This window comes from Ixodes scapularis, unplaced genomic scaffold (assembly GCF_016920785.2).
Source record: "Ixodes scapularis isolate PalLabHiFi unplaced genomic scaffold, ASM1692078v2 PGA_scaffold6__148_contigs__length_123643588, whole genome shotgun sequence".
NCBI classification, from domain to species: Eukaryota; Metazoa; Arthropoda; class Arachnida; order Ixodida; family Ixodidae; genus Ixodes; species Ixodes scapularis.
Window position 1 is genome coordinate 109162365 of NW_024609881.1, and position 27250 is coordinate 109189614.

General features: G+C 49.4%; 2 protein-coding genes across 2 annotated transcripts in view; one reads left to right on the forward strand and one right to left on the reverse strand.

Annotated features, from left to right (window-relative positions):
* LOC8028631 overlaps positions 1–13918 on the reverse strand; it is a 58860-nt gene extending 44942 nt beyond the window's left edge. The window contains exons 1-5 of the mRNA XM_029987358.4: positions 13743–13918; positions 12992–13053; positions 12198–12275; positions 11358–11465; positions 9104–9234 (exon numbers count right to left, since the gene is read on the reverse strand). Coding sequence (XP_029843218.2) covers positions 9104–9234; positions 11358–11465; positions 12198–12275; positions 12992–13012 — 338 coding nt within the window. The 5' untranslated portion in view covers positions 13013–13053; positions 13743–13918. The remainder of the gene's footprint in view (positions 1–9103; positions 9235–11357; positions 11466–12197; positions 12276–12991; positions 13054–13742) is intronic.
* Positions 13919–14900: 982 nt separating this feature from the next.
* Positions 14901–19967, forward strand: LOC8028632 (40S ribosomal protein S2). The gene is made up of 3 exons (XM_029987357.4): positions 14901–15310; positions 16259–16540; positions 19608–19967. Exons 1-3 carry the CDS (start codon positions 15095–15097, stop codon positions 19932–19934), a joined length of 825 nt encoding a protein of 274 aa, XP_029843217.1. The 5' UTR covers positions 14901–15094; the 3' UTR covers positions 19935–19967.
* The last annotated feature ends 7283 nt before the right edge of the window (positions 19968–27250 follow it).

Here is a 27250-nt window from a genome sequence, read left to right on the forward strand (position 1 = left end):
TCCACCTTTTATTGTCTCCATAAGCGTACATGTCCTTCGACTGCATACGCCACGATAGAATTTACATTTATTTGGCAAAAGTAGATTCATTTCACGTTTCTTGAGTTTTGCATTTTGACAATAAGTTAACGGCATCAGGATGATTTCGCGTCTGGAGTTACAGGCGGCAGTGAACGGTAGCGAACACTTCGTCGAAGATGAAGGCCTGACGAGAGCGTCGCCTTGGCCAAAACAGTGATCGACCGTCGCTTTGAAATAAAAGCTGAAGCCTTCATTCTGACTCTCGGGAAAGATCCACGTGGAACTACCGAGCCAATGCCAATTCTCTGCGTTTTTACCAGGCCCGTTAGTGGGCAGCCAGACACCAGCAGAGAAAGCATGCAGTAATCTGCTCGGCTAGAAGGGCATGCAAGCGCCGTACGAAATTGCAGACCTCCACAACACATCGGAGTCGTCGTTCTGCATCCAAGAGCTGCTGACGGCGAGGCTATCACGAGTGCAATACTTTTCCTGTGTCTTTTAAGGATATCAACGTGGTGAATACTGTAGAGGACGCTAGTGTAGCGACAGAACAACTATGAATCGTGGCGCCACCTTCGGGTTTTGGAATGGTGTATTTAAACAATGTGCGGAATAAACCAGGGGCTTTTTTCTCAACCGATTTACGTGGCTGGCGGTCCACTCACTCTCGGCCGCCCCGGCCGCTCGCGCCTGATCCTTGCGCGCTCGAGCCTTCTTCATGGTGTCAGAAGTGCCAAGATGCCCGACACCCAGGAAACTTCCGCTGTCTCGCCGCTCCTGCCGTCAGCTGCTGCCTTCTCGCTACGGGCCCCGCCGCCGTTCACGTTCGACGAAGCCAGCCTGTGGCCTGCCTGGCTCCAGCAATTTGAAGATTACTCCTTCGCATCGGGCCTGTCCGTCGCTTCGGAGGAAACCAAAGTGCGCACCCTCCTATACTGCATGGGTCCCCAAGCTCGCGTGGTCCTTTCGTCCATCATGCCGGACGACGAGGCCTACCGCTCCTACGCCGACGTCGCAGCCAAGCTCACGGGCTACTTCGTGCACCCCGTCAACGAGGTGTATGCGTCAAGTCGCTTCCACAAGCGCACGCAGTTGGCGGGCGAGACCGTCGACGCGTTCTTCACGGCGTTGCGTAGCCTCGTCAAAAAGTGCAACTACCCGGCACCGGAGGTGGAAGACCGCATCGTACGAGACCGGTTCGTCGTCGGGCTGCACGACTCGCGTCTGTCCGACCAACTTTGCCGGAACCCGAAATTGACGCTCCAAGAAGCGCTCCTGCTGGCTCGACAACATGAGGACGCTGAAAACGAGAAGAAACGTCAAGCAACGACTTCGCAGCCGAGTCCCCTCAACATTGACGCTGCGTCGCGAAAGTCAACCAAGATGGCGCCTGCCTCCAAAGTTCGAGAACCTTCTCGAAGCCGGGACCAGGGCCGGGACAGCTACCCTCGTGGGTCGAAAACGTCGTGCGACTACTGTGGCAACGCACCGCATTCACGTTCTGAGTGTCCAGCCAGGAGGGCTACATGCAACCACTGCCGAAAAAAGGGACATTTCGCAGCAGTTTGCCGCTCCAGAACGAAGCGCCTCAGCCTTATCCAGCTGCACTCCGTTGAGTCGTCGCAAGCGTCCGGCCGGTACGTCGTTGTACGCGTCAACGGCCTCCCCCTACAGTTCAAGGTGGATTCCGGCGCGGACGTTTCTGTTGTCCCCCGCTCTTTTCCGGGATGTCCTGCCTCGTTGGACCAACCCACGGGCGAGCAACTCGTCGGTCCGGGACGCTGCCGTCTCAATCTTCTCGGTACGTTCCCGGCTACCCTGGCATGGCGAGGTCGGACAGTGCACCAGAAGCTGTACGTTGTCGGCGGCGTAGACACTCCTCTGCTAGGCTACGCTGCAATCGTCGCTCTAGGGGTCGTCAATTTTGTCGATTCAATAACCGACGCCGACCTGCCGAAGACGACACCGTCGCCGCCCGCCCCGTCGTCGCCTGCCCCGACGCCGCTTGCAGCTGCGGCTCCGCTCTTCACGGGACTGGGTACAATGCCTGATGTGTACCATATTCGCATCAAGCCCGGAGCTGTGCCCTTCTCGCTAAGCGTACCCAGAAGGATCCCCATTCCTCTCCGCGGGGTGGTGAAAGATGAACTCGACAGAATGGAGAGAGAAGGCGTCATCCGACGTGTTGAGACGCCTACGGCGTGGTGCGCCGGACTTGTTGTGGTACCCAAGGCTGCTGGTGGCTATCGCCTCTGCGTTGACCTGACCAGGGTGTAAGATAGACAGGTGGGGAAACGGCCCATAGAAACCTACCGCAGCGCCGTGACCCGATTGTGTACTCGTCTGCTTGCGGGTGGCTTGCGGGTACCCCCGATTTACGACAGATGGCGCTGCGGCGAGAAGAAAAAAATTGGAATCGAATTTGCATGGCACTTTATGGGAGAGTGCGCAAAATAAACTGAGAGCACGAAAGTCCTCCATTGAAAATCCACGAGAAACCTTCTCCGTCAGTTTAGCCGGTCGCCAGCGTTCGCCCACTCGGAGTGAAAGTTCGCGGTACTCCACATAGATGGCGCCACAAAAAGAGAGAAAACCGAGGGGGACACAATTCGGTCGCTCATTTGGCTCTCGTTTCACCACCTGTCTATCTTACACCCTGGACCTGACCAAGCTTAATCAGGTCGTTCTACGGGAGAGACACCTGATGCCGACCATCGACCAGGTCCTGGGACTACTGGGAAACGCTGTCGTTTTCTCGAAACTCGATGCGTCGTCAGGGTTTCATCAAGTTCGTCTCTCCGAAAGCAGCCAGGAATACACAACATTCATCACGCCCTTTGGGCGTTACTGCTACAGGCGCCTTCCCTTCGGCATCACCTCGGCCCCAGAGGTGTTCCAACGCCAGATGTCGCGCATTCTCGAGGGTCTCGACGGGTGCGTCAACATGGTGGATGATATCCTCGTTTTCGGCAGGGACAGACCGGAGCATGATGCTAGACTCGACGCCGTCCTCAAGAGACTCCAGCAGTCTGGCGTCACCTTTAACGCCTCCAAGTGTCAGTTTGGTGTGTCGTCCGTCAAGTTCCTGGGGGTGATCGTCAGTGCCAAAGGCATCGCACCTGACCCAGACAAGGTTTCCGCCATCACGAATATGCGACCTCCGACGGATGTACATGGGGTGCGACGCCTCCTGGGCCTTCTGAACCACGTTGGACGATTCTTGCCGAATGTGTCGGCCACGACTGCTCCGATCAGACTCCTCCTCAACAAGGATACAGTATGGACCTGGGGATCAGCCCAAGCTTCCGCCTTCGAGTCGCTGAAGAAGATGGTGGCCTCCAGCTCTTGCGTCGCCCGCTACAACCCCGAGTACCCCACGACTGTATCTGCTGATGCCAGCTCGTACGGCCTGGGCGCCGTACTCCTACAGGAGCAACCGTCAGGGGAACGCCGAGCGGTTGCGTTTGCATCGCGTGCCTTGACAGCCGCTGAAGAACGGTACAGTCAGATAGAAAAAGAAGCGCTCGGAGTCTCGTGGGCAGTGCAGCGCTTTGAAGAGTTTTTGCGTGGCCTCAGCTTCACTGTGGAGACTGATCACCAGCCACTCGTCAGGTTGTTAGGCACTGCCGACCTCGACCTTATGCCTCCCCGCATCCAGCGTTTCCGCATCAGACTTCTGCGGTACCAGTTTTCAGTACGGTACGTTCCGGGGAAGTACCTGGCCACTGCTGACACGCTGTCACGGGATCCCGAAGGCCCCTCTCTAGCTGCCTCTTCCACCGACAGTGTCGAGCTCTTTGTGTCGCAAGTCGTGACAGCCCTTCCTTCGACTCTGGCGGTGCGCCTCGACGACTTCAGAAGGCATCAAGCGTCAGATGCCGAGTGCTCCGCGCTGAGGGTCTACTGCACTAGAGGTTGGCCAAGACGAGATAGACTCCCCTTGAATATGACCCGTTACTGGGACCACCGGGGCGACTTCTCCATTTGCGAAGACCTGCTGCTCATGGGTGGACGGCTCGTCGTGCCTTCGCTGCTGCGCAAGGACATTGTGGGCCTGCTCCACGACGGACACCAAGGTGTGAACCGGTGTCTGGCCCTGGCCAAAGACTCCGTGTGGTGGCCGGACCTCAAGAACCAGGTCAAGACTGCCGTTGAGAACTGTACTGCGTGTGCAAGCACCCGAGTTCAGCGTTGCGAACCCATGCTTGCCACGGAAACCCCTTCAGTGCCATGGGAGCGGGTTGCTGCTGACTTGTTCTACTTAGATGGCCAGGACTTCCTTCTCGTTGTGGACTACCGTTCGAGGTACCCCGAGGTCATTACGCTGCGGTCGACGTCTGCGGATGCAGTCATCTGTGCCATCAAGAGCATTTTCGCGCGGCACGGCATTCCACAGACCTTCTTCAGTGACAACGGGCCGCAGTTTGCCTGCAAAGCGTTCCAGGACTTCGCGAAATCCTACGGATTCACACACCTCACGAGTAGTCCTCGCTACCCTCAATCGAATGGTGAGGCTGAGAGGATGGTCCGCACAATCAAAGAACTGTTCCGGAAAGCGGAGGACCTCTTTCTGGCACTGCTAGCCTACCGGAACACTCCCGGTGTGTCGGGATACAGCCCTGCCCAGCTCCTGATGGGACGTTCTCTACGAACACGCCTACCCGTCACCGCCGCAAGCCTGGTTCCGGATTGGCCTCAAGTCAAGGACTTTAACGAGCGCGACGCTGCCCAGCGTCGTAGACAGCAGAAAGACTTCAATTCTCGCCACTGTACGCGGGATCTTCGCCCTCTCCAAGACGGGGAGGAAGTGTGGGTACAAGACGCCCAGTCCACGGCAACGGTTCTGAGTCCTGCTCAGAGGCCACGGTCGTATGTCGTCCAGACGCCCAGCGGTGTTCTCGTGCGAAACCGCAGACACCTCGTTCCCTGCAGCAGTCCTCCATCTTCTGCAACTCCTCAAACAACTGACGAATCGGCAGCTCTGCAGCAGGCTTCAGAGGACAGCGACAGCGGCGGAGCACCTCTTGCATCTCTGCGAGCACCTCCAGCTTCTCCAGGGACTTCACGACCGCGCTACTCCCGTTATGGACGGCGTGTGATTACCCCTAAAAGACTGAACTTGTAGGGCATGTTCTTTTTGTTCTGCTGCGCATAGGGCAGGACTAGACTGAGCATATTTTCGTTGCTCTTGTGTATTTAGGCATTGCTTCTCTTTACGGACTGGGGTGCGTAAAGTCTGCCAAAGGTTTCATCGTAAGGCTTTCCTTTAAGCTTCTAAGTTTCGTAAGCATAGGGCTCCCGAAGGGGGGATGTAGAGGACGCTAGTGTAGCGACAGAACAACTATGAATCGTGGCGCCACCTTCGGGTTTTGGAATGGTGTATTTAAACAATGTGCGGAATAAACCAGGGGCTTTTTTCTCAACCGATTTACGTGGCTGGCGGGTCCACTCACTCTCGGCCGCCCCGGCCGCTCGCGCCTGATCCTTGCGCGCTCGAGCCTTCTTCAAATACCACGTAGCATTGGAAAGGAGAATGTATGTGAGGCAATCTGCCAACACTCACCACAAGAAGCGTAACCTGCACGACCAGGTGTGCAAGACGTTTTCAAAATGTACTATCGAAGCCAATTCCCACCCTCCGTTAGGATCTCGCTTCCATGTCCACCATGGGTACATTAGTTTGAGAGTAAATGTTACCTCCGTCTCGGTGTTACTGTTAAACATTGCAGACATTTGAGCCATAGAGTTAGTGTAATGTATGCTAGAGGTTCAACTGACGCCAGCGTCTATGTGACTGCCGGGATGGAGATGAAGCAGACAGCAACCAGCCTACTTTTGGGGTGCTCCTGTGCATTCCTACGGGAAAACGCGCGTGCAGTTTCTCTCTTCGCCAGAAAATAACATGGATCGTTCCTGTTATTTTCATTTTAGAAGTGTAGTTGCTTTAGTCACAGCATTTTTCTTCATCAGTGAACAATGTTAAACTTTGCTATATTTCACGCCCAAACATTCGTTCCACAGAAGGTGCGTAAACAAGAGCGACGAATCAAAGCAAGATAACAATCGAAAGGTACGTAAAGCAAGTTCAAGGCTCACCAGCATTCCAATGACGCTTACATATTGCTAATATGCCACTCCTGCCACATATATCAAAACAATGTCGTCGTGCATCTTTACGAGCGATTAAAAACATACAAAACTTAAAGAATAAAGTATGTGGGCTATGAAAATCATCTCTGTTTGTTATTTCCTAAGCTGGGCGGCTTTTATCGAGCACCTGTTTTCTGGCTTTTCTTTATTTTCGAAGATTTCTAGCATGCAGGTGATGTTTTGAATGTAGAAGAAGCATCTTCGCACATTTGCATGAGCAGAGATAATAAAGCGATACTTATTTATTGCAAATAGAGCGACGCGATTGGTCCGAGTCATTTTGAAGCACCTTTTGGAGCAGCAAAAAAAATGTTTGTAGCATGAGTGCACATTAATTTTTATTCATACCAATGCAAACATCATGTTAAGATTAAGGCCCGTTCACACTCTTGCGACCTCTTAAACCTGGGTTCCTTAGAACTTCTTAAACCAGAAAACCCACTGGCGCCATCTATTGGAAAGCAGTGTAAACTCGGCGGTCCGGCATATTTTTTTTTTATTTCTCAAACATTATCCTTTCTTTCTTGGCTCGAAAAACTTTTGACAATGTTATAAACGAGCCTTTCTATGGGTATTACGCACATTTGACCTCGAAAATCCCGCAAAACCTTCGCTCTTGTGAAATGCAGTTCCAGAGTCACCGCATAGATGGCGCCACAATGTCACTTGTGTTCCCTCATTCTAGAAACATTTAAGAAGTTGTAAGAGATCTCGTCTCTCTCAGTCGTACTCGGTCGCAAGAGTGTGAACGGGCCTTTACTGTGTCGACCTGTCCAACTACAAGGCAATGTCTACATTGCCTTCTCACTTATGTGCAACTCTTTGTTAGCATCAATTGCTGTGTTTGTGTGCAGAAGCACCAGACAGGGTGACAAGAAGGTGAGTGATGAAGGACAGCAGCATGAACTGCTGTGAAAGGTTTTTTCAGGTACTGACTTTCACTGGAAAAGTACAATAATATTGAGCACATAAATGTATGTTTCCTTCAAGTTCTAGAGGTTGTAATAAAACAGCAATTTATAATTCAGATAAAAAACAAAGCACTGGTCATTTTATTATGAACGTTGCTTACATTTTATGTGTAGAACTTCGTAACAAAAATGGCGTGTGAATGAAACTTAAAAACAATCTTGTCCAACTCAATTAGGTTCTTCCCAGCTTCCATCCTCTGCTCCTGACAATTTGGTTCTAACTTACTCATACCTATATAAAAGGGATAACTAAATGAAAGAGTTGGCATAAAAAATAAACCTGGAGAAGATTTCATATAAATCTTCTTGCAATACCGAAGTATCCTTGCCAAATCTCGAACTGGAAAAGATACCGCATGGATTTCGCAGTCTATCATATATACAAGCCAAAGTTGGTATTCTGGAATTGTGACGCGTCTCGCTCTGGAGGGGTGCTTCCCCCTTAGCTCGGAGGTGCGCTGCGGCGAAGCGAAACACGCAAAATTGCGATGCTTACTTTGCGGTTTTCGCTTCTCTGCAGTACAACCAGTGCACGGTGAGAAGCGCACTAAATGAGAGAAACTAACCCCCCAGCAGAACAGATGACAAACATGACAACTATTGTGAAACTCCCGAGTACTGTCAGTTTTTCATAAGAAATGCGATCAAATAGTTTGTTATTTGATGCAACAATTGAAAGTTCTGAAGACTCGCTTAAGCGTATCGTAACGATCTGGCCTAGTAGCTAGGCCTGAACTATTATATTTTCAGTATTATTGAAGTGAAATTAAATTTATGGGCAATGTTAGAGCAAATTCCTCACATTTTGGTCAAATGTAGCAGGGTAAGCACTTTGGCGCAGTTTGCCGCAACGGGCGCAGCAATCACATCACTGCAAATAGGGCTCTATTAACTTGGCCTTCACTTTATTTTGATTGCCTACATGCACAAGGAACTACTGATCCAGTGTTCCTGCATAGTTTTTGCCGTCCCTTTTGGTTTACCACATGTTTTTCAATCGCTTCGTACGTAAACCGTTTATGCAGAAAAGCGCCGACGCCGTCTTTTTACAATAATGTCCGACAGTGCACATAAATACATGTATGAAGCTGTTTTTGATAGAAGCACTGTAACTGACCAATAATTTTACTTACATGATTAAGAAATTTTCCAAGCTATTTACTACCTTATAATTATATGTAATATTTTCTCTTATAATCAAGCGCAGAGAAAAAACGCACCCACTTTTCTCCATAGAAATGCATTACCGGAAGTAAATTTTTGACTGGTTGTTGTCTGCTTCAATTTGCAACAGCACACTAGCTGAACCTCTAGCATACATTATAATTAACTCTATGATTTGAGCAAAAGCTCTGAGAAATGGCACCATGAGTAGAGACGGACCAAGGGTGTCGCCTGTTCCCGTCAGCTGCTTCCGCACAGACGCTGAACTGACTTCACAGCCGGTGCAAGGTTTTGAGGAACTGGGTGTGAACTTGTTTAGAACTGGTATGAATCAAATGCGCAAGTGCAGCGGCCATACAACTACCTCTCCAATCGAATGTGCCAGTTCCTGCACTGCTACAGCCAGTTCAAGTGAATCGAACGGACCTAATGGCTACAAAATGGTGGCACTGGGCAAATATATCAGGCGGGCCAACGTGGCAGACACTCCCCTTGCCAGCAAGCAAACAAGCTAGACTTCCTTTTTGCACACTAGATTACGGGTTATGTGATATAAACGAAGCTCTAGCAAAAGCCAACTAACATCCGACTCCAACCAGTTGTAATTCACCGGTTTTTGAGAGCTCATATGAGGATGCATTTAACCTTTTTTTTTTCTTTCCCCCTAGCACCAACACGGCTGACATCAGGCAATAAGTACCTTAGGTACTTCACCAGTTCAGATGGCAGCTATAGAATGTGGTTGTCGGCTGCCATGCGAATGTATAGTGACAGGGTGTTCTAAGATGGCCCCTCACCCGCACTCCCGGATGGATCGCAGCTGCGTCTGGTCCAGCCGCGGAGCTCTCCCCTTGGCATCTCTCGCCACGGCGTCTGCCTCCTCGAAGTTCGGCATCGTGAAGACATCTCGCAGGCTAGTTGTGCGCGTCTGTCGGGAGAAAAGTATGAAATCTTTTTTAGTTCACATATTGCCGCGTGCATGGCCGAGATGGTATGCACGTGGCTCTCACGCAAGCGTCCGGAGTTCGATGCCCGGTGCAGGACATTACTTTTATTAATTTGTTCTTCATACTTCTAGAAGATTTGTGTTTACTCTTACCCTGAATGCTCAACACTCAAACATTCTAGGCTGAATGTTCAAGACACGAGTGTAACAGATAAGGAGCCCAGCGTGGCCTTGCCGAGACACTCTCGACCTAGCTGGCTGTCACACCGACACCTCAATGCTCGCGCTGCTTTCTCGACGTTCATTGTTTTGTTTCCGACACGAGTTCGCCGATTAAACTCTTTGTTTCTAGTTCTATGTTCATATAGTATTCTTTCTTTTTTCATCCGCGACAATATATGACTTTTTAATTTTTTGTGAGCTTATAGAAGGTTATAGGAGCGCTTCACGCGACAGGCGTTCGGTTCGAACTCCCATTTGCTAGTGTGAGGGTTTGTACTGGTTGACTATCGCATATGTTTGCTACAGAGATTGTGTTTTTCAGCTAAGTTCTAGTTGTGTCACTCAGAGATCTGCTGCACCAGCCACAGTAGTCAGCGACTGAAGGGAGAAATGGGAGGTATATTTCATTTTCGCAAATACCGGCGAATACAAGAAGCCGGGATGAGATGGTGCTCGAATGAACCGGGGCGACACTGACAGGCAAGAAAGTGGGCGAGAGTTGATGCATCTCAAATACGTCCCCAATCGTAGTCTTCGAGCTTGGTCATTCGCGGAGCCACCCACCTTGCTTCTGAAACTTTACACCTCTAGCAACGCTAGGATGCAAAGCTTCGGAAGGTTTGCACTGCTACTGATGCTAGGATGGCCGCCTGCACCCTTTAGTGTAGCCCCAAGACAATTTACTGTTATGACACATGGTGTTTTATAATCGTGGTGCCTGGAACGTGTCTCCAACTGGTGTGGTTACCGCATCCTAAGAAACGGTCTCTCGATTCCCACCCGATGACGACACAGAAGTGTCACATTGTCGCGGGCTGCAATCCGGGCGACATCACAGCAGCAGTGGTGGATGTGGCACGCGTCTGTTCTGCCGCAGATCGCTTTCCGGCTTAAAAGTCCGTGGAGGTGTTGGCAGCCAGGAGTTGAACCGCCGCTACAACGGCGACATTCGCATTCTCTCGTGCTTCTTAAAGCGTGAAATGCTTTTTAACGCTACCCCCAATATCATAATCTTGCCTGTTCGTCCGTCCATGCATTTCCCGCTAAATTTAGCAGGGAAACTGAACTGGTGTGCAGGTCATGTGATGACAAATCACATGACCCCAATTGACATCATGTGACCTATACACTAATTCAGTATCTCCGCAAAATTTGGCAGGGGATATTGATGTCACATAACCCGACGTTGCTTGACCTATTCACCAATTCATTTTCCCCTCTAAATTTAGTGGGCAAAGTGAATTGCTGTTTAGGTCACGTCACTTCCCCGCTAAATTTGGCAAGGAAATCGATGTCACGTGACTTGCTCATGAGACTTATATACCAAATCAGTTTCCCCACTAAATTTGGCGGGGAAATTGATGTAACGTGACCCGAAGTAGCGTGACCTATGCGCTAATTGATGCCACGCAACCTCTACGTCAATTCCATTTTCCGCTAAATTTGGCAGGGAAATTTATGTGACGTGACCAGCACACACAAATCCAGTTTCCCCGCTAAATTGAGTGGAAAACTTGACGTCACGTGAAGCGACAACACGCGAGTCATGCTTTTATATATGTTGACGCAACGTGCAGCGTACACTGTACTAGACCGTATATTGTCCTCTAAAAAAATTAAAACGACTGCTTTTTAAATACTGCATTCCAAGGATTACAGGACTTTGGAGGTAAAGCTCACTACCAATTTTCTCCAAAACTTCTGGGCCCAGCTACTGCCAGGACCGCGACATCCGACAGCCCGACACTCGTGCTTCTGCTACGCCATCTGCTGCCGCTTTGGGACCCCTTTCGATGCGTACGCGGAAGAGGACGCCAAACGCGCCGGTCCGGGCCACGTCCCGGGCACCATACTTCTAACGAAAAATGCGGAAATGAACTCACCTTCCGCGCTTCACCCTCGGCCCGCAGGAGAGCCGGTGGCAGATGGAACACGGGAGGGGGCAGGCGCAGCGGGAACTTCTTCCAACGGAAAAGAACCTTCTCCGCCGCCTGAAAGAGAGCGGAAATGGCAGCGTGAGGCCACCGCGAACTTCGAGGAACTGCAAATTACGCGACGACAATTTCGTAGTTTGTTTGCGTCAGTGGCCACCCCCAAACCGGAGACGCACGTCGGGAACGACGCGATACGTCACGTGTGCAGCTACGGTCATCTAGGGAGCGAGAATGGCAGCGTACGTTTTTCGAATGGTCGGCCTCCAGAACGCTCTCCCTGCCTTCCGCTGTATTTTGGCTACATGCGCGCGCTCGAGGAGCATGAGATGTCGAAGCATCATCGAAAGTCGGGAGCTTGTGCCGGAAGTGGGACAATTGGAGCTGCTCCCTCCCATCCTCACCTTATCGGTAACCATAGCTGCAGTGAAATCTCGTTTATTCAGACTCTCTTAATTTAAACTCACTGATAATTCAAACTAACATGTGGGTCCTGCGCTATGTGTTTCTAGCGAGGAAACTCCTGGTGATTCAAACTTTGCATTATTCCAAGAATGTTTTGGTACCCCTTGGATTCAAATTAACGAGATTCCACTGTAGTTTAATGCGCAAAATTGCTCATCTGCACCTTTTGCTCGGCAATGACGAACACATAGCAACAAAAATACTCCCCAAAATTTCTAGACTTGCAAGGACGACGACTATGATATATGTAAGAGTCAAGTCGGCCGAACTAGAGATCTTGCGAGGGTTCGTCGTCGTTTGTGCCTCTGCTTCTTTCTCTCCTCTCACCTGTTTTATGGCTTGGACGGTGCTGGAAAGTTCGGCAGGGACTTGTCCCGGATCAATGTGAAACTCCAGGTGCTCTTTCTGGTTGGTTTCCGAGCCAGGGATTGCATGAGAACCAACAAGAGCAAGCGTACAGGCACTTTACCGGAGTGAACGAAAAATATTAAAAACTCGTAATTCCGTCACTTTTTTTTTCTATGTGTTTGTTTTGTGGGAACATGTTCTGTGGAAACTCTAGGCAGCTTATGCAACTCTCAAGGCTATCCGTGACATTATCACCTGCCATATCTGTCTCTCTCACCGCAGGGTAAACAGTGGAATCGGTGTAATAGCGCACAAGTTGAAACTAACAAGACTCTGTCTACAATATTTGCGACACGATTCCTTTCTTTTCCAGTGTACGTGAGAACAGCAATCATAATCGTAGAATTACCCGAGACGGCGGTGATGACGGAAGAATGATAGAAAGAAGGAAAGAGGTCGCGGTGTTTGCAGAAGCTGCGGTGATGATGGTGCTTAAATTGACAACACAATGAGCCATGATGTCAATGTACATTATACATCTATGACAGCAACAGCAGAGCTGCGAGGCAGGACACTTTGCACCCAATTTCAAATGCTCTTCACTAACCACATGCCAATATATTATCTCTGCATTTGACAGAAGGCCGCAACAGCCCAAATTCCTTAGTTCGCAAGAGCAAAACTTCGATGGCATCTTGATGCAAATCAACAGTTGCTAATGAAGTCACGGAAACGGTTGCGAAAAACAAAGAAAAAGCAACCTCTGTTCTCACCTCAGGCTCCACAAGATCCATGAAGTTTCTTCAGAGCCCTCCTCAGCCCAGTTCATTCTAACCTGGAACGCGCACATTATAGAAAGCACGTCACAAAAAAAGTATGTCCGTCGCAGTCTCAATCCGTCTCGTTCCCCTGTTTGACACCCTTTTCAGCTTAGCAGGTACATTCAAAGGGAGCATAGTTGCCTTACACGCTCACTCGGTTTTGAAACGCACGCACGCCCAGCTCATAGGTTGAAACCGACGCCGACCCTGGAAACTCATGTGACACCCGTGGAGGTGTCAAGTCCAGCGTGAATACAGTGAGGTGATCACGCGAGTTAATCGAGCAATTCGATAGAAAGCGTGCTTGATGAGCGAGCGACGCGGTTCCCGAAAGAACGGAGTCTTGCCCAAAGTGTGCACTGCAGCTAGTGTGGCGAGTAGCTGGCGGCGGCCCGGAAAAAAAAATAAACAGACGCGCCGAGAAAGCTCTCGGTTGTTTACATGACACGGGCATCCTCGCTGGGCTCTTTAAACAAACTGGGGCCAGCGGAATCGAAACCCAGCGTTTCGCCGCTTCGATCCGGTGAATCGGTGCGTTGATCGCCAACAAACCAGCGAACAGAGGGTGTTAAAGATGAGTAGAATGCTGAGAATTTTAGACGGTGTTTTCGTGATGGGGAGTTGACGGCGGACGACGCGTCCGACGATGTTGTGCTCGCGTTTCTAACCGTGCTCATGCGTTGGGAGCGAACGGGAGACTTACCAGCGTTTGAGCGGGAGAATGGAAACATGCGCGGTAGTCATGGCTTTACGATATTCCTCGTTTCAGGGCGAAAAGGGGACCGCTCGGTGTCGGACCCGTGAAATGCATGAAATCCATGAAATAGTCCGAACGTCTGTTCGTTTGGTCTAGGGTTGCAAATCTACCGTTAATATGACGTCATCAAGGTTACCCTAGGTGACCTTTATGAATTAAAGATGAACCCTCGACGTCACATGTGCACATTTTGTACCGTAAAATGAACGCATTTAGAGGTGCATTGTGGGTACTGAGTACTCGTTTGTCGAGTTTCGGTTCGAGAGTCGTTGAGGGTGGAATTTATATTATTGTGCAGACTCATCTGACGCCCTACATTAATACCTTAATAACAGCTACTCTTATACCCTGCACACTTAACTGCAGTTACGCTAAACCACAATTTGCGCACAATACTTGCCGACAACATTCTGCGGCGATGCAGTCAGAGCTGGCGAACGCGCGCTTGAGCATCTTGAGCACCCATCAAAGCAGTGCACGCGCTCTCTTCACTTCTTTTGAAATAGCTGTTCGAAGGTATAGTGCGGCGTCTGTGCTGCCACGTAACCGCACTTAAAGCTGAGTTAACCGCGGTTAAGTGTGCCCGTGTAACAGGGATATTACAATGTAGCTCAAACAGGTGTATTGTAGAAAAAATAGTGAGTGCGCAGGCGAGCTGGTGGATGCTGATCATGATGTAGAAAATCCGAGACTGTGGTAAAAGCAAGGAAACTTGGTCGAAGAAAAACGACAGGGGAACATAACGTCTCATATTCAGCTACTGCGTTTATTTCCACAATGTCTTATATACACACAACCTAACCACCGACCACCGACGTATTGTAGAACGTTGAAAATGTTTATATTGTTTGTGCTTTGTTGAATAATATTTTGTTATAAAATACGCATTTTTAGTTGTCCAAGTTATTATCTTGTTGTTCAATCAAATACATTCACTTTCTTTTAGCTCTAAAACGGATCTCTATGCGAAGAGCTGATGGGAGATTCGCGTCTGGAAAGCGAAACCAAGTGACCGGAAGTTTGCGTGAACGGCCCTTTTCCGTTTTCGTCTCGCGATATCTCGCGCGAGTTTGCGCGAAACTTTCTTTCTACTGAAATCATGTAAGTGTGAGGACGTGTTAATATTTATCCGTTCTAAAAAGTTCAAAATAGCGTACATCCTTTCGAATAAATTTGAAATAACGATAAAGCAACTCTTTTTAAACCGGTCTAACGTAATATTTCCTTTCGTAATCGAGAAAACATAGTAGAATTTCGGTGGTATCTGACCGCGTATTGTGCTCCTGGCGTTTTGCAGCATGGCGGACGCAGCTCCAGCCGGTGGTCGAGGCGGATTCCGTGGCGGTTTCGGCCGTGGTCGGGGCCGTGGTCGTGGTCGCGGCCGCGGACGCGGTCGTGGACGCGGCAAGGAGGGCGAGAAGGAGTGGGTGCCCGTCACGAAGCTGGGGCGCCTGGTCAAAGACGGCAAGATCAAGTCACTCGAAGACATCTACCCATTCTCCTACCCAATCAAGGTGAGGAGTTTGTTTTCCCTGTATGTTGGCGCACCGCAGCTCGGAGCATGTGGAGTGAAAACTCGCACTGGCAAAACCCAGGCATCCTGGATTCAATATCCACCGCTGCCCCTTTTTTATCTGTATGAGCGTCGTACCGGCGTGCGGTAATGGTACGGCTACCGCGTGGTGCATTGCGAGTGCAAGGCTAGCAGTGGTACTAGACTGGCTAAATTCCTCATTCACACTGGAGGTACCGACGCGCATTGGGGCCGACTAACTTCTGTGCAAGTGTACACGCACGCATTTATTTGACCGTGTGTGGCGTAGTCTACGGCCAGCTCTTCTGTGAATGGAATGCTGACGTTCGCTGGAAGCCGGGTGCGATAAGTGGGCTGGAAACGACCGTCTGTCTGTGGACCATTAGCGGTTCTTCGATCTGAAGGTCTTCAGACCAAAAACCCTTCATGAATTGAAAAAAAAAAAAAAAAAAAATTGAAACATGGTAGTTATAGTAACCTAGTCTATAATGCACTCCCTAAGTCACTAGAAAAAACTCCCCAAGCCACTAAAGAAATTTTCAGACGACTAAACTCGGCTGCGATATTCGTATCTATGGAGGCGTTAACGCCACTCGGTGGCAAAGACACGACTTTTAGAACTGGGGAGCTCTCACCTGCCGAAATGGCACATTGTAAGCTGCAGCAAGAATTAAGTTGTACTAGTTGGTATGCAATTATAACATGGTAAAGTGATTATAAACTGTTTACAGTATATGATCAGTTTTTCTCTTCATAAATCTAAGCCCCGAGAAAAGCATCCTGTCCGTTCTTCTATTTGTCCGTGTCTCGGAGTTTACTTCATGTTGTTTCCCAACCAGTTCGCCCGTATACTTTTGCTTCTTGCATTTCTCCGTTAATTTTCTGCAGCGCTTACTTCTTTGCGGCTTCTGCGTCTTCTTTCCCGCAGGAGTTTGAGATTATTGACCACTTCCTGGGCAGCTCGCTGAAGGATGAGGTGCTGAAGATCATGCCGGTGCAGAAGCAGACGCGTGCCGGTCAGCGCACCCGCTTTAAGGCCTTTGTGGCCATTGGGGACTTCAACGGCCACGTGGGCCTGGGCGTCAAGTGCTCCAAAGAGGTGGCCACAGCCATCCGTGGAGCCATCATCCTGGCTAAGCTGTCCGTCATCCCCGTTCGCAGGGGCTACTGGGGGAACAAGATCGGAAAGCCCCACACCGTCCCCTGCAAGGTGGGTGCCTGGTCGAACGGTTGAATTTGTGCATACGGCTCAACTCTGAACCGGGTGGCGGCTTGTGCCACCTAGCGAGTGATGGTTGGTTGGTTACACTGGCGAGCGGTTTCATTCATGTCGGTGCATGTGCAGATGATTCACCTCGCTCATGCTTGGTGTGGACAAACACTAACTCGTTTATAAACAGCGCATTGCTCTGTAGCTCCGGGGTAGTGAACAATAGTTACTGGGTTGTCGGAAGGTGGTGCCAAGTTCCCCGTATGATCGCCAGTTTGGTCTATGGTATACGCTGTTCCTCCTTGAACTCCCCATTCCTGGTGAGCCTGCCCAAATTCCCAGTGACAGGATACTTATACCGTGTAGACCGCATATAATGTATGTCGCGGGAGTCGCGAAAATCCGCACTATAAGCGGTACCGCACTATAACGAAAACATAAATTTTTCCGGCCAAAATACATGCCATGAGACAACTTACCTTTGTAAAAGAATTTATTTTATGTTAGATGAAAAAGAAAGCTTAGTTTGAGGAAAGTCTTTATCTTTATTTCACCAGACTAGTACAGTTCTGTCTCGTGTGTCACACATTTTGAAAGAAATGAGCGGCTTTTGCCTGGCGCAGCCTTTTAACAGCGTCGCGGGTTGCGGACGGACGTTGCGAGCGTTCAGTATTGGTAACCCTAATCACTTTTCTCCGGATATGAAAACGCGTGAAAATTTGCATCCTTCAAACGGTACCCGCCAGTAATACCTTGAACTTGAGCACACGCATGAAATGCTCCAAATAAGAAATCTGGGCGATGTTCGAGGACACAAATGCTTAGAAATCACCACTGTAGTCGAAGTAAACAAACACAACGACACGGGCGTTTCTGCTGTCTTGAGAGCGCCGCCACGACATCGCTGCACGAGTAGGTGGATCTTCCCTTCTAGTATGTGCTGGGTTATCATAGCGACACACAACGAAAATTCGCAGTCAAGGATAGCGCTTTTACGCGGAACGATGAGATGAACGCCGTCTACGACGACGATCACAACCGATGCCATGTTTGCGGATAGAAGCAGCCGGCCCGCGACCGGCACGCAACGCGCGCGAACACTTCTCCTCGACCTGCGATTGGTCTGTCGTTTCGCTGCGGTTTGTTTCCAACGCAGCGGAGGGACGCACGCACGTGAACGACACATACGTGCGTCCCTCCGTCGCTATGGCAACGGAAACCTCTCTCTTCGCTTCTGCCCGCTCCTTCGAGCAACCTCCTTGCCCAGCGAGTGCCGCTTGCGCCGTCAGCGCCGTTATCTAGTGTCGCACAGGGAAGCGTGCTCGCTGCTCCGGTTGTCTGCGGGCTCTGCCAGAAACCGCACTATAACCAATATTTCCCTTCGCGCGCCTGCATTTTAAGCGGTATACAATTACATAGAGTTCTATTGGAGGCGAACCGGTGGTTTAAAAAAACCGCGTTATACCCAGTCCTGCACTATAAGCGGTTACGTTGTAAGTGGTCTATACTGTATAAACATTTCTTGTGTACAGAGATTTTGTTTTAAATGTAAACATTTCGGCGGAACTCCGCCTGGTTAGGTAAGTAATAAGAAAAAGTACAACGTAGACTCTAACCAATTTCTTCAATGTGCCCGACGTTTCGAAGCCAGCTCGGCTCCTTGTTTACAAGTGACTGTATATGGGCCCAAAGGTAGCAACCTGTCGTCGTTTTCTTCTCTTCTCTCTTAGCTTTGTTTTCTTCTTCTGTTTCTGTGTGTGGCGTCCACCAAAAGAAAAAGCTCAAGGCCTGATTTACCAAATTCCTTGTGCCGAATGCGACGCCTCTTATGTGGGGGAAACGAAGAACTTTCCCGAACGTCTGCGTAGACATAAGTATGACGTAAAGAAGAATGACATCCAAGGCAGCGCGCTGGCGGAACATGCTCAGAAGACCGGCCACGTCATTGGCTTTGACAGCAGCTCCATCCTCGACACAGAAAGAAACTGGAGAGAGCGGCTCTTAATAGAATCTTGGCACATACAAAATACAAGCAACAACCTGAACCGATCCACCGGAACGCTTCCAAGCAGCTATATACACGGGCTAAAATGCGCCACACACAGAAACAGAAGAAAACAAAGCTAAGAGAGAAGAGAAGAAAACGACGACAGGTTGCTACCCTTGGGCCCATATACAGTCACCCGTGAACAAGGTGCCGAGCTGGCTTCGAAACGTCGGGCACATTGAAGAAATTGCTTAGAGCCTACGTTGTACTTTTTCTTAGAGATTTTGTTATAAACACCCAGACAAAACGAGCACATCTTTGCAGCGCCGCCACACGCAGCGTCGGTGGCTTTGAAAAATGATTTTCTCGTCCCAAAATATGTAAGAGATTGGTCCAAATCTTACCCAAATTGATCAGAGTTGCTCCAGCGGGTTGTCACGTGCACCACACATTGAAAAACGCTGGACATGGGCAGGTTTTGGACTGCCAAGGTACAAAACCCTTACCCTGGAGTAAGATCAAGTAAATTTTGGAACACTGCATGTAAGAGATCTGTTGAGGTGAGTGTAACTGATATGTTCATTCCATACACAGTGCCAAAGGTGGCGAGGAACGCTTTTAGTAGAACAACACAATCTTTGTGCGACTGGTTGAGGGCGCCTCTTGAAAATTTAAAAGGACCAAAATGGCGATTGCCATGGCAACAAACCAGTCAGCCAATCACCTTGCGAGGTTTTGGTTGTCTGTATACACGTTTCTGCCCGGCTGGGTGGCAGGGGAGAGGGTGGTGTCACTTTCCGAGGATCCAGTAACTTTAGTGAAAAGGGGGGGGGGGGGTGCCTCAATTGGTCGTTATTCAATGTGATTGGTGGACAAGGAGGGCGGTATTGGGGAGGTCATGCCACCAAACGATTGGACAAGTGGATGTCTGAGCGGACGATTGGGCAAGAGTCCGGTCGTTTCGAAATTTCCGCGCAAGATGGCATTACCCGTCGAACCAGACTTTATTGCTCAGTGGGAGTAGACCAGTGTCGGCACACCCGACGTAGCGGCGGTTCTAAGAGAGGGACGCGGTCGCAGGTGACCGGCAAGTGTGGCAGCGTGCTGGTGCGGCTGATCCCGGCGCCTCGCGGCACGGGCATCGTGTCCGCTCCAGTGCCCAAGAAGCTGCTCCACATGGCGGGCATCGAGGACTGCTACACCTCGGCCCGCGGCTCGACGGCCACCCTGGGCAACTTTGCCAAGGCGACCTACCTGGCCATCCAGCAGACATACAGCTACCTGACTCCGGACCTGTGGCGGGAGCGGGAGCTGATCAAGTCCCCCTACCAGGAGTTCACAGACTACCTGATGCACGCCCACCGCCCCGTGGGCACGGCCCGCACCATGGAGAGGCCGCCCCAGTGAGGACGGAAGCAATAAAAGGGCCTCAAGAACAGACTGCTGACCAGTTTCCTTGCGCTTGCGCTGTCGCTTCGCTACGTTTGGCAAGGTCAATTCGCCTGCGCCAATGCAGAAAGGTGCAGGTCAATGTATGGGGTGGGACTGTAAGGACTAACACATTTGGCATGCCTTGCAAAATTCGAATTTAAGCGTACCATCAGATTCAAATTAAATGCGTATACTGGAGCCCGTGGCCGTCGACAGACCGCCTCCTGGAGGTGCATCTGGAAACAAAACTGCGGGGAGAAGGGTAGAGCGCTGCGAGGGTGTCCGTCCTTGTCCTTTGAACCTCGCCCAGCACCACCTAAGCTTCGACGCTACACTGGAAGTTCAGTCATTGTTCGCGTTTTGTTCGAACCCTATTGGCGACATCGACGCAGGGTAGAGGCAACGCAGTGGAGGTCGTTTCAACTCTGTCAGTTATCACTGCTTGGTTCTCGTAGGCAGCAGAGAAACAAACATCGTTCCCAGTAATTATTTTTATGCTTCCGATGAGTCATTTTTACGCACTGACTAGAAGGTTTCTACCGTCGAGAAATCTCTGCTTTCATATGTAACACCGGTTTTGTGGTGCAGTGCAAGAAATTTATGGTGGTCTGCGTGCTGTACGATGAAAACAACGTTCTCCGCCATTTTGTCTAGCGAGTGTGCCCCCTGTACGCTGGAGTCGCGAATACTGCATACATGACATTGGGCATGCAAACATAGTTTTGAAAGTTTTTGTGAATTATCCTTTCCGGAGCTCAAGTCGGAGGTGGTAAAATATGAAAAAACTGAGCAATAACGGTGGCCGTCCATTTCCAATGCCTCATGCTGGATGTTCATCTGCACGCTGGGCCATTCGTCGTGGAAATTGAGGTTCTATCGATCAAGTGTGCATATGACCCACCTTCAAATGCTTATTCTTGGGATTTAATTCAAAATAGGTTACTAGAACCCACTCGTACACAAGAAAGCACAGACCAAACATACTCGATGCAAGAAGCAGCCCAGCGGACGCCCAACTTCGGGAACAAGCATCAAACTTCCGGTGGTCTCACTTGTGCCAGGCTCGGAGAGCAGCTATGCATTGTCCAACCCCCCTATCAAAAAGACAGGTGGGTATAAAACTAAAAGTGCTAACAATAGACAAGGCAAACAGGGCGAGTGTTGACATACTGACAGAGTGGGGGATTTCAATTTAATAAGTCATAAACCAACTTGTCAGCTTTGCCAATTTAGATCAGTGGTTAACAGTACCTGCAGGTGTAGCCTTGATAATAAAAGGACGGTGCAATTCAAGGAAAGGAGGTGGAATGATTATGGTGATGTTCCCAGTGAAGTGAGCTTCCCTCGACGCATTTATTTTTTAACACAATGTGTTTCATCAGCCCAAGTCCGTGCAAAACTCTACACGCTCCAGCGTTATATGCAGATGTTACAGAAAGATTACGTAGACCCACGGGCACGTTTAAAACCAACATAAGGGCACCCCCTCACGGGAACCGAACCCGTAACAAAGTGATTGTTACCTGGATATCATACCAACTCAGCTATGCGGTGCAGTCAGTCAGAGAGCAACTGCTGAGAGAGATTAGGTGTGTGAGGAACAGTTACGCCTCCAGTCACAACTGTGTAGGATAGCAAGTCTTATTTTGCATCCGGGGAAAATTTACTCTACATACTGACAGGGTGGGGGATGTCGAAGTCAGCTCTGAGGGATGAAAAACTATTCTTTTTCTGAGCTCATTGAGCGAGCTCTGTGACGTGCGAGAAATGAAACGAGCAGTTCGAGCCACAACACCGTGGAGCTCGGATGTCAATTCCCAGAAACTGGTGACCCGGACATGATGATAGACTCCCAGGCACCTGCCATCCTGGGGAACATGTTTCTTTTTCATGGCCCGGGCACGGGGGGGGGGACACAACGGGGTAAAAAAGCAGCGCCTGCGCCGCTGCTTTTTTACCCCGTTGTGTCTGCTGCCGGCTTCTACTTCCGCTGCAGTCCCTGGTGTCGCCCCGGCAGCCGTGTCCATCTGTGTGGGGTGGCATTGGCCTGGCACGGTCGCGCACTGCCACAATCTGTGGGGCGTGCCACACCACGCCACACTGGAGCGTGACAAGTCACAGCGACCACACTGTTCACGACAAAGCACATCGCTAGCTGACCAGGGCCTCTTCATGGCATCCGCTCTCGGCTCGGTTCCTCATCTGCGGAGATGACATTGCATCAACCCTGCAGCCGGCCGGCATCTCCCTTCATGCCTGGGGCTGCACCCTCCGAGCTTATTGAACCGGACCCTCAGCATGATTGGGTGAATTTCTCCACTGTCCGCAGCCTCAATGCTCGACCTCTCTGCGCGGCTCCCTCACACTGGCTTTGGCCTTCACTGCTCTGTGCTACGCTGGTCTGCTCTCAACACGAGACGACGGCAGCACCGTCAGGCTCTGGATCCACAATTGTTTATCGCTCCATCCTCTGCAGCCTGTAGACCTACAGGCGACGGCTTTTGGGGGGCGGGACCACTGTGGCGGTCCAACATTGGTGCCGACGGAGACAACAAAGTTAGTTGGCGGCACAAGCCCGTCGGCACGAGAATATATATAACGTTTTCACCTAAGCTCGGAGTCGGTCGCACCACCTCTTCCGTCCCCAACATCGAATGCGCTGCCTGCATTTCAGGACTCAACTTCTCGTCCTTCGTACAGAGAGCAACGTTCAGCACTCCAGGAAACCAAGAAGCCACCTGAACAAATTGTCTCATGGGCAGGGTTGCAAAAGTTACTTCGAAAATACACGTAAGATACCATACGAAAAGGTACCTAGGTACTCACTTAAAACATGTACCTAGGTACCAGGTACAGTTACTTCAAAGATACTTTATTTTCCCCAAATTTGTCAGAATATATTGGAAGTAAAGCTTTTTATACTAAGGATACACACAAAAACGAGTTCGATAAATGGGCTTTATTGGTGTCGATGCAATGTCAACATGGGAGTTCAGTCCTCGCGTGCCTTATCCCCACGCTCCAATTGGTACACTGAGGCCACAGCTTCCACCGTTTACCATGTCACGCCAAAACCGTTGAAACTCGCTTGTTGACGTCCTCACGACCAACTCTATTACTTCCGACCACTCCACCCGTGAAGGCCACAACGCGCACCTGCCGAGAGATGGCGATCCGTCTCAGCTGTCCTTGGAGCGCCTCGGAGCATTGCTCGGAGCCTCGGGGAGCAGTCATGGGCACGCTACTGCTAAAATGTAACAGTGTTACTCAGGCAAAAAATGTAACCCTGTTACAGTTAGTTACAAAATTGAAAGAGTAACTCGTTACAGTTACTTCACTAAAGTATTGCCATTACTTCGTCGCTACTTTACAAAGAAGCATGAGAAAACATTCAAAAGGAATGTTCCTCTATATGCCTTTAAATTAGTACAGATTTCTTATAAGACATTGTGTTGTTCACGGTAGTGAATCTGATTATTTTGAGAAACTAAGATTTTCTTAATAATCAATATTAACATACAGTGTAGACCGCATATAACGTTTGTCGCGGGAGTCGCGAAAATCCGCACTGTAAGCGGTACCGCGCTATAACCAAAACATCAATTTTTCAGGCCAAAATGCATGCCATCAGACAACTTACATTTGGAAAAGAATTTATTTTATGTTAGATGAAAAATAAAGCTTAGTTTGAGGAAAGTCTTTATTTCACCAGACTAGTACACTTCTCTCTCAAGTGTGTCACACATTTTGAAAGAAATTAGCGACTTTTGCCTGGCGCAGCCTTTTAACAGCGTCGCGGGTTGCGGACGGACGTTGCGAGCGTTGAGGATTCCTAACCCTAATCACTTTTCTCCGGCGATGAAAACGTGTGAAAATTCACATCCTTTATACGGTATGCGCCAGTAATACCTTCAACTTTAGCACAGGCGTGAAATGTTCCAAATAAGAAATCCAAGCGATGTTCGAAAACACAAATGCTTAGAAAGCACCACTGCAGTCTCGAAGTAAACAAACACGACGACACGGGCGTTTCTGCAGTCTTGAGAGGGCCGCCACAACATCGCCGCACAAGTAGGTGGATCTTCCCTTCTAGTACACACAACGAAAATTCACAGTCAAGGATAGCGCTTTTACGCGGAACGATGAGCTTCTACCACGCCGTCTACATCGACTATAAAAACCGACGCCATGTTTGCGGATAGAAGCAGCTGGCCGGCCGGCCGGCCCGCGACCGGCATGCAACGCGCGCGAACACTTCTCCTCGACCTGCGATTGGTCTGTCGTTGCGGTTGTTTCCAACGCAGCGAAGGGACGCACGCACGTGAACGACACGTGCGTGCATCCCTCCGTCGCTATGGCAACTGAAGCCTCTCTCCGCTTCTTCAAGCAACCTCCTTGCCCCGCGAGTGCCGCTTGCGGCTCGCGCCGTTATCTAGTGTCACACAGGGAAGCGTGCTCTCTGCGGCGGTCAGTCGGCGCGGTCGCCGGGTTGTTCCGAAAACCGCACTATAACCGGTATTTCCCTTTGCGCGCCTGCATTTTAAGTGGTATGTAATTACATGGAGTTCTATGGGAGGCGAACCGGTGGTTTAAAAAAGCCGCGTTATACCCGGTCCTGCACTATAAGCGGTTACGTTGTAAGGGGTCTATACTGTACTTGGTTCTTCCTATTTCAATTTGTACCATGAATAGCTCAGATCATAATTTTAGGCAGTATCCGACTAAATCCACATGATAAAGAATTTCTCTTCTCTGGCAAAAATACTGGCGACTTTAGTTTTCAAAATTTTAGCATAGCAGATAGCTGGTCTACGAAGAACTTTAAAATAAGAGCGACCACGTACCATAAGCTATACATGAACTCAACGGCACGCGTTCAGATCTCGTGTATATCCAATCATGGTGCCAGTTTACAATCGGTCAATTCTAATTTCGAATTTTTTTTGTGAGGCAAAACTAGACTGAAGCAATATAAATCGTGCAAATGTGAAGTCAATAATAATATGTCATACCTTGCAATCAGCTTTGTATATGTTTTCTTGTGCCATTCCAATCCACTTGTCGGTCAAATCGTTTTCTACTGTGTGCGCACAATCTTTCATGAAACACGAAGCTTCCCTTAAAAACTTTGAGAGCAATGTTGCGGCAAGATTCCTCCATCAAAATAAGCACCGATCGAGGTACAAACGACGACTGCGTGTGAAATTCCAGACGGCTGTTGCCTTTCCTCAGTCACTACCTAACCAGATCAAACGTGCTCCTCCATCTCACTACCCAAAATAGAGAGACCACCTGGAAAGCCCACAAGTCAACTGATGCCAAGTGCCCCTGGTCCCAGCTAAAAATAGTCTTTCAATTAAAAAAAAACACATACAAACAAGCAGACTGACACAGATGTTTCGAGCAAATACTCTTTCTCAAGGGACGGGACTCGAGAAGGGACAAGTGGGTGACGGGAAGCAAGGCTGGAAATGGGGTTGTAAAAAAAAAAAAGGAAGGGAGAGAAATCGGGCCTGAAGTCAAGACTCCGCAAGAGTGCATCTGGGAGTTGGACGATTCAAATTAGAGGAAAAGGAAACGTATGCTTGGCGGCAAGAAGACGCCCGTAAGCCTGCAGGCGTTTGGGGCGACAATCGCCGAAAACTGTCCTCTGCAAAAAGCACTCGCTCCCTCCATGGGACGAAGAAAAGAAAAACGCTTTAAAGACGCTGCACTTTATTACATCTCTGTGCGCTGTGGGCATATATGGGTGGTACGGAGACGAATGTCCCCGTTCCTTCCAGTTGGCGGGCCTAACTTGGCCGTGCAGGGTCACCCAAAATTCAGTTTCTTTATATTTTTTATTTTTTCCCCCCTGCTCCAGACGTTTTCTGCAGCAGTTTTTGCTGTGCCCTTCCTGCGCCAGGGCTTGGGACTCTCTCATGAGTTGCGAGGCGAAATGGTGGTCGTGTCTACATAAATCTGAGAAGTAACTGTAAACGACGTTGCTTCTTCTCACTAAGCATAGTAACGAGTTGCAATTATAAGTTACTGAAAAAAGTAACTAGTCACCGGTAAAGCGTTACTAGTTACTGCCCAAGACTGTCGGGAAGCATTCTTTCTTGCTTCTTTCCGAGCTTGTTACACATGGTTTGTCTCGTCCTTGCTTTTGGGCTAAGTTATTTTCTACGCTTGCGGCAGTTGAAATTGCATGTCGGTGGTCAGATATTGAAGAATGTAAGACGGGCTCACAGGGGAAGAGTCAGAATGGTCTACTGCTGAGCACCGTTCTGCAAGTCAGAACGGGGCAAGGCAGTGGGAGTCGGCTTCCATGAATTTCCCACCACAAGGATTCAAGACGAGTGGATAAAGACTGTCAGTCGCAAAAGTAAACAGTATTCAGTTTGAGTAGTTCACTAGACAACATGTAAGGTATCTGGCGTTTCGGTTGTATTTGATTTCAGGCGCTGCAGCGGAGGTCTGGTTCCCAAGTGACCGCTACGGTCTTCATTTCAAGGATGAAGACTATTGTTCAGGACTGAAGCAGAAACGACTAAAGACAGACGCGGTTCCCTCAACGTTCCCAGGGTATCCCACAAAGAAAAAAATGCGACGTGTTCTAAAGCGTGTACATCGGATGACAACCAGAACGCTGCGCACAGAAGATGAAAAAGGTTGGTGCTAACGCCCGTTTGGAACTCCCTTGTTTTATAGATGCTATCTATTTTTAGATAGCATCTATTATAGATGCTATCTATTCAAAGTTTTTGTGTAGTAAGCATGCATAGGTTTTGCACTTTCGCGCAGTTTTAATGCATTTTCAGAATGAATTGCCCTCTTGATGACTTCTCTGCCAGTGCTGTTGGCGAAGTGCAGCCACAAGAGAGTGAATCGTCACAGATTTTACGACAGGTTCAAGACTGTAACACACAGGTCTTCACAGTTCCACCCATTCCTGTCAACATCCAGGAAGCAAGACACATGCCCAATGTTTCATGCCAAACAGTGCTCACATCAAAAAGCTTGTGTCCCTACAGAAGCAGCTGAAGACACTCAAGAGGAAGTGCATCAAGCTTCAAAGTGCAAAGCGTGTGATGAAGAAAGAGATGAAGGCATTGACACAACGACTACAGAAAGCCAAACAAACTGTAAAGACTACATTTTGGTAAGTTACCACCATGATGTGCGTTATCGCAAGGGCATTATAGAGATAGAATAAGTAATAAGTTTTGACGATATTTCTCAAATATTTCAGGACCAGGCAGAGCAAGGAAGGCCAAAGGCATTGTTCCTTCAAAAGCAGCTTCGGTGTC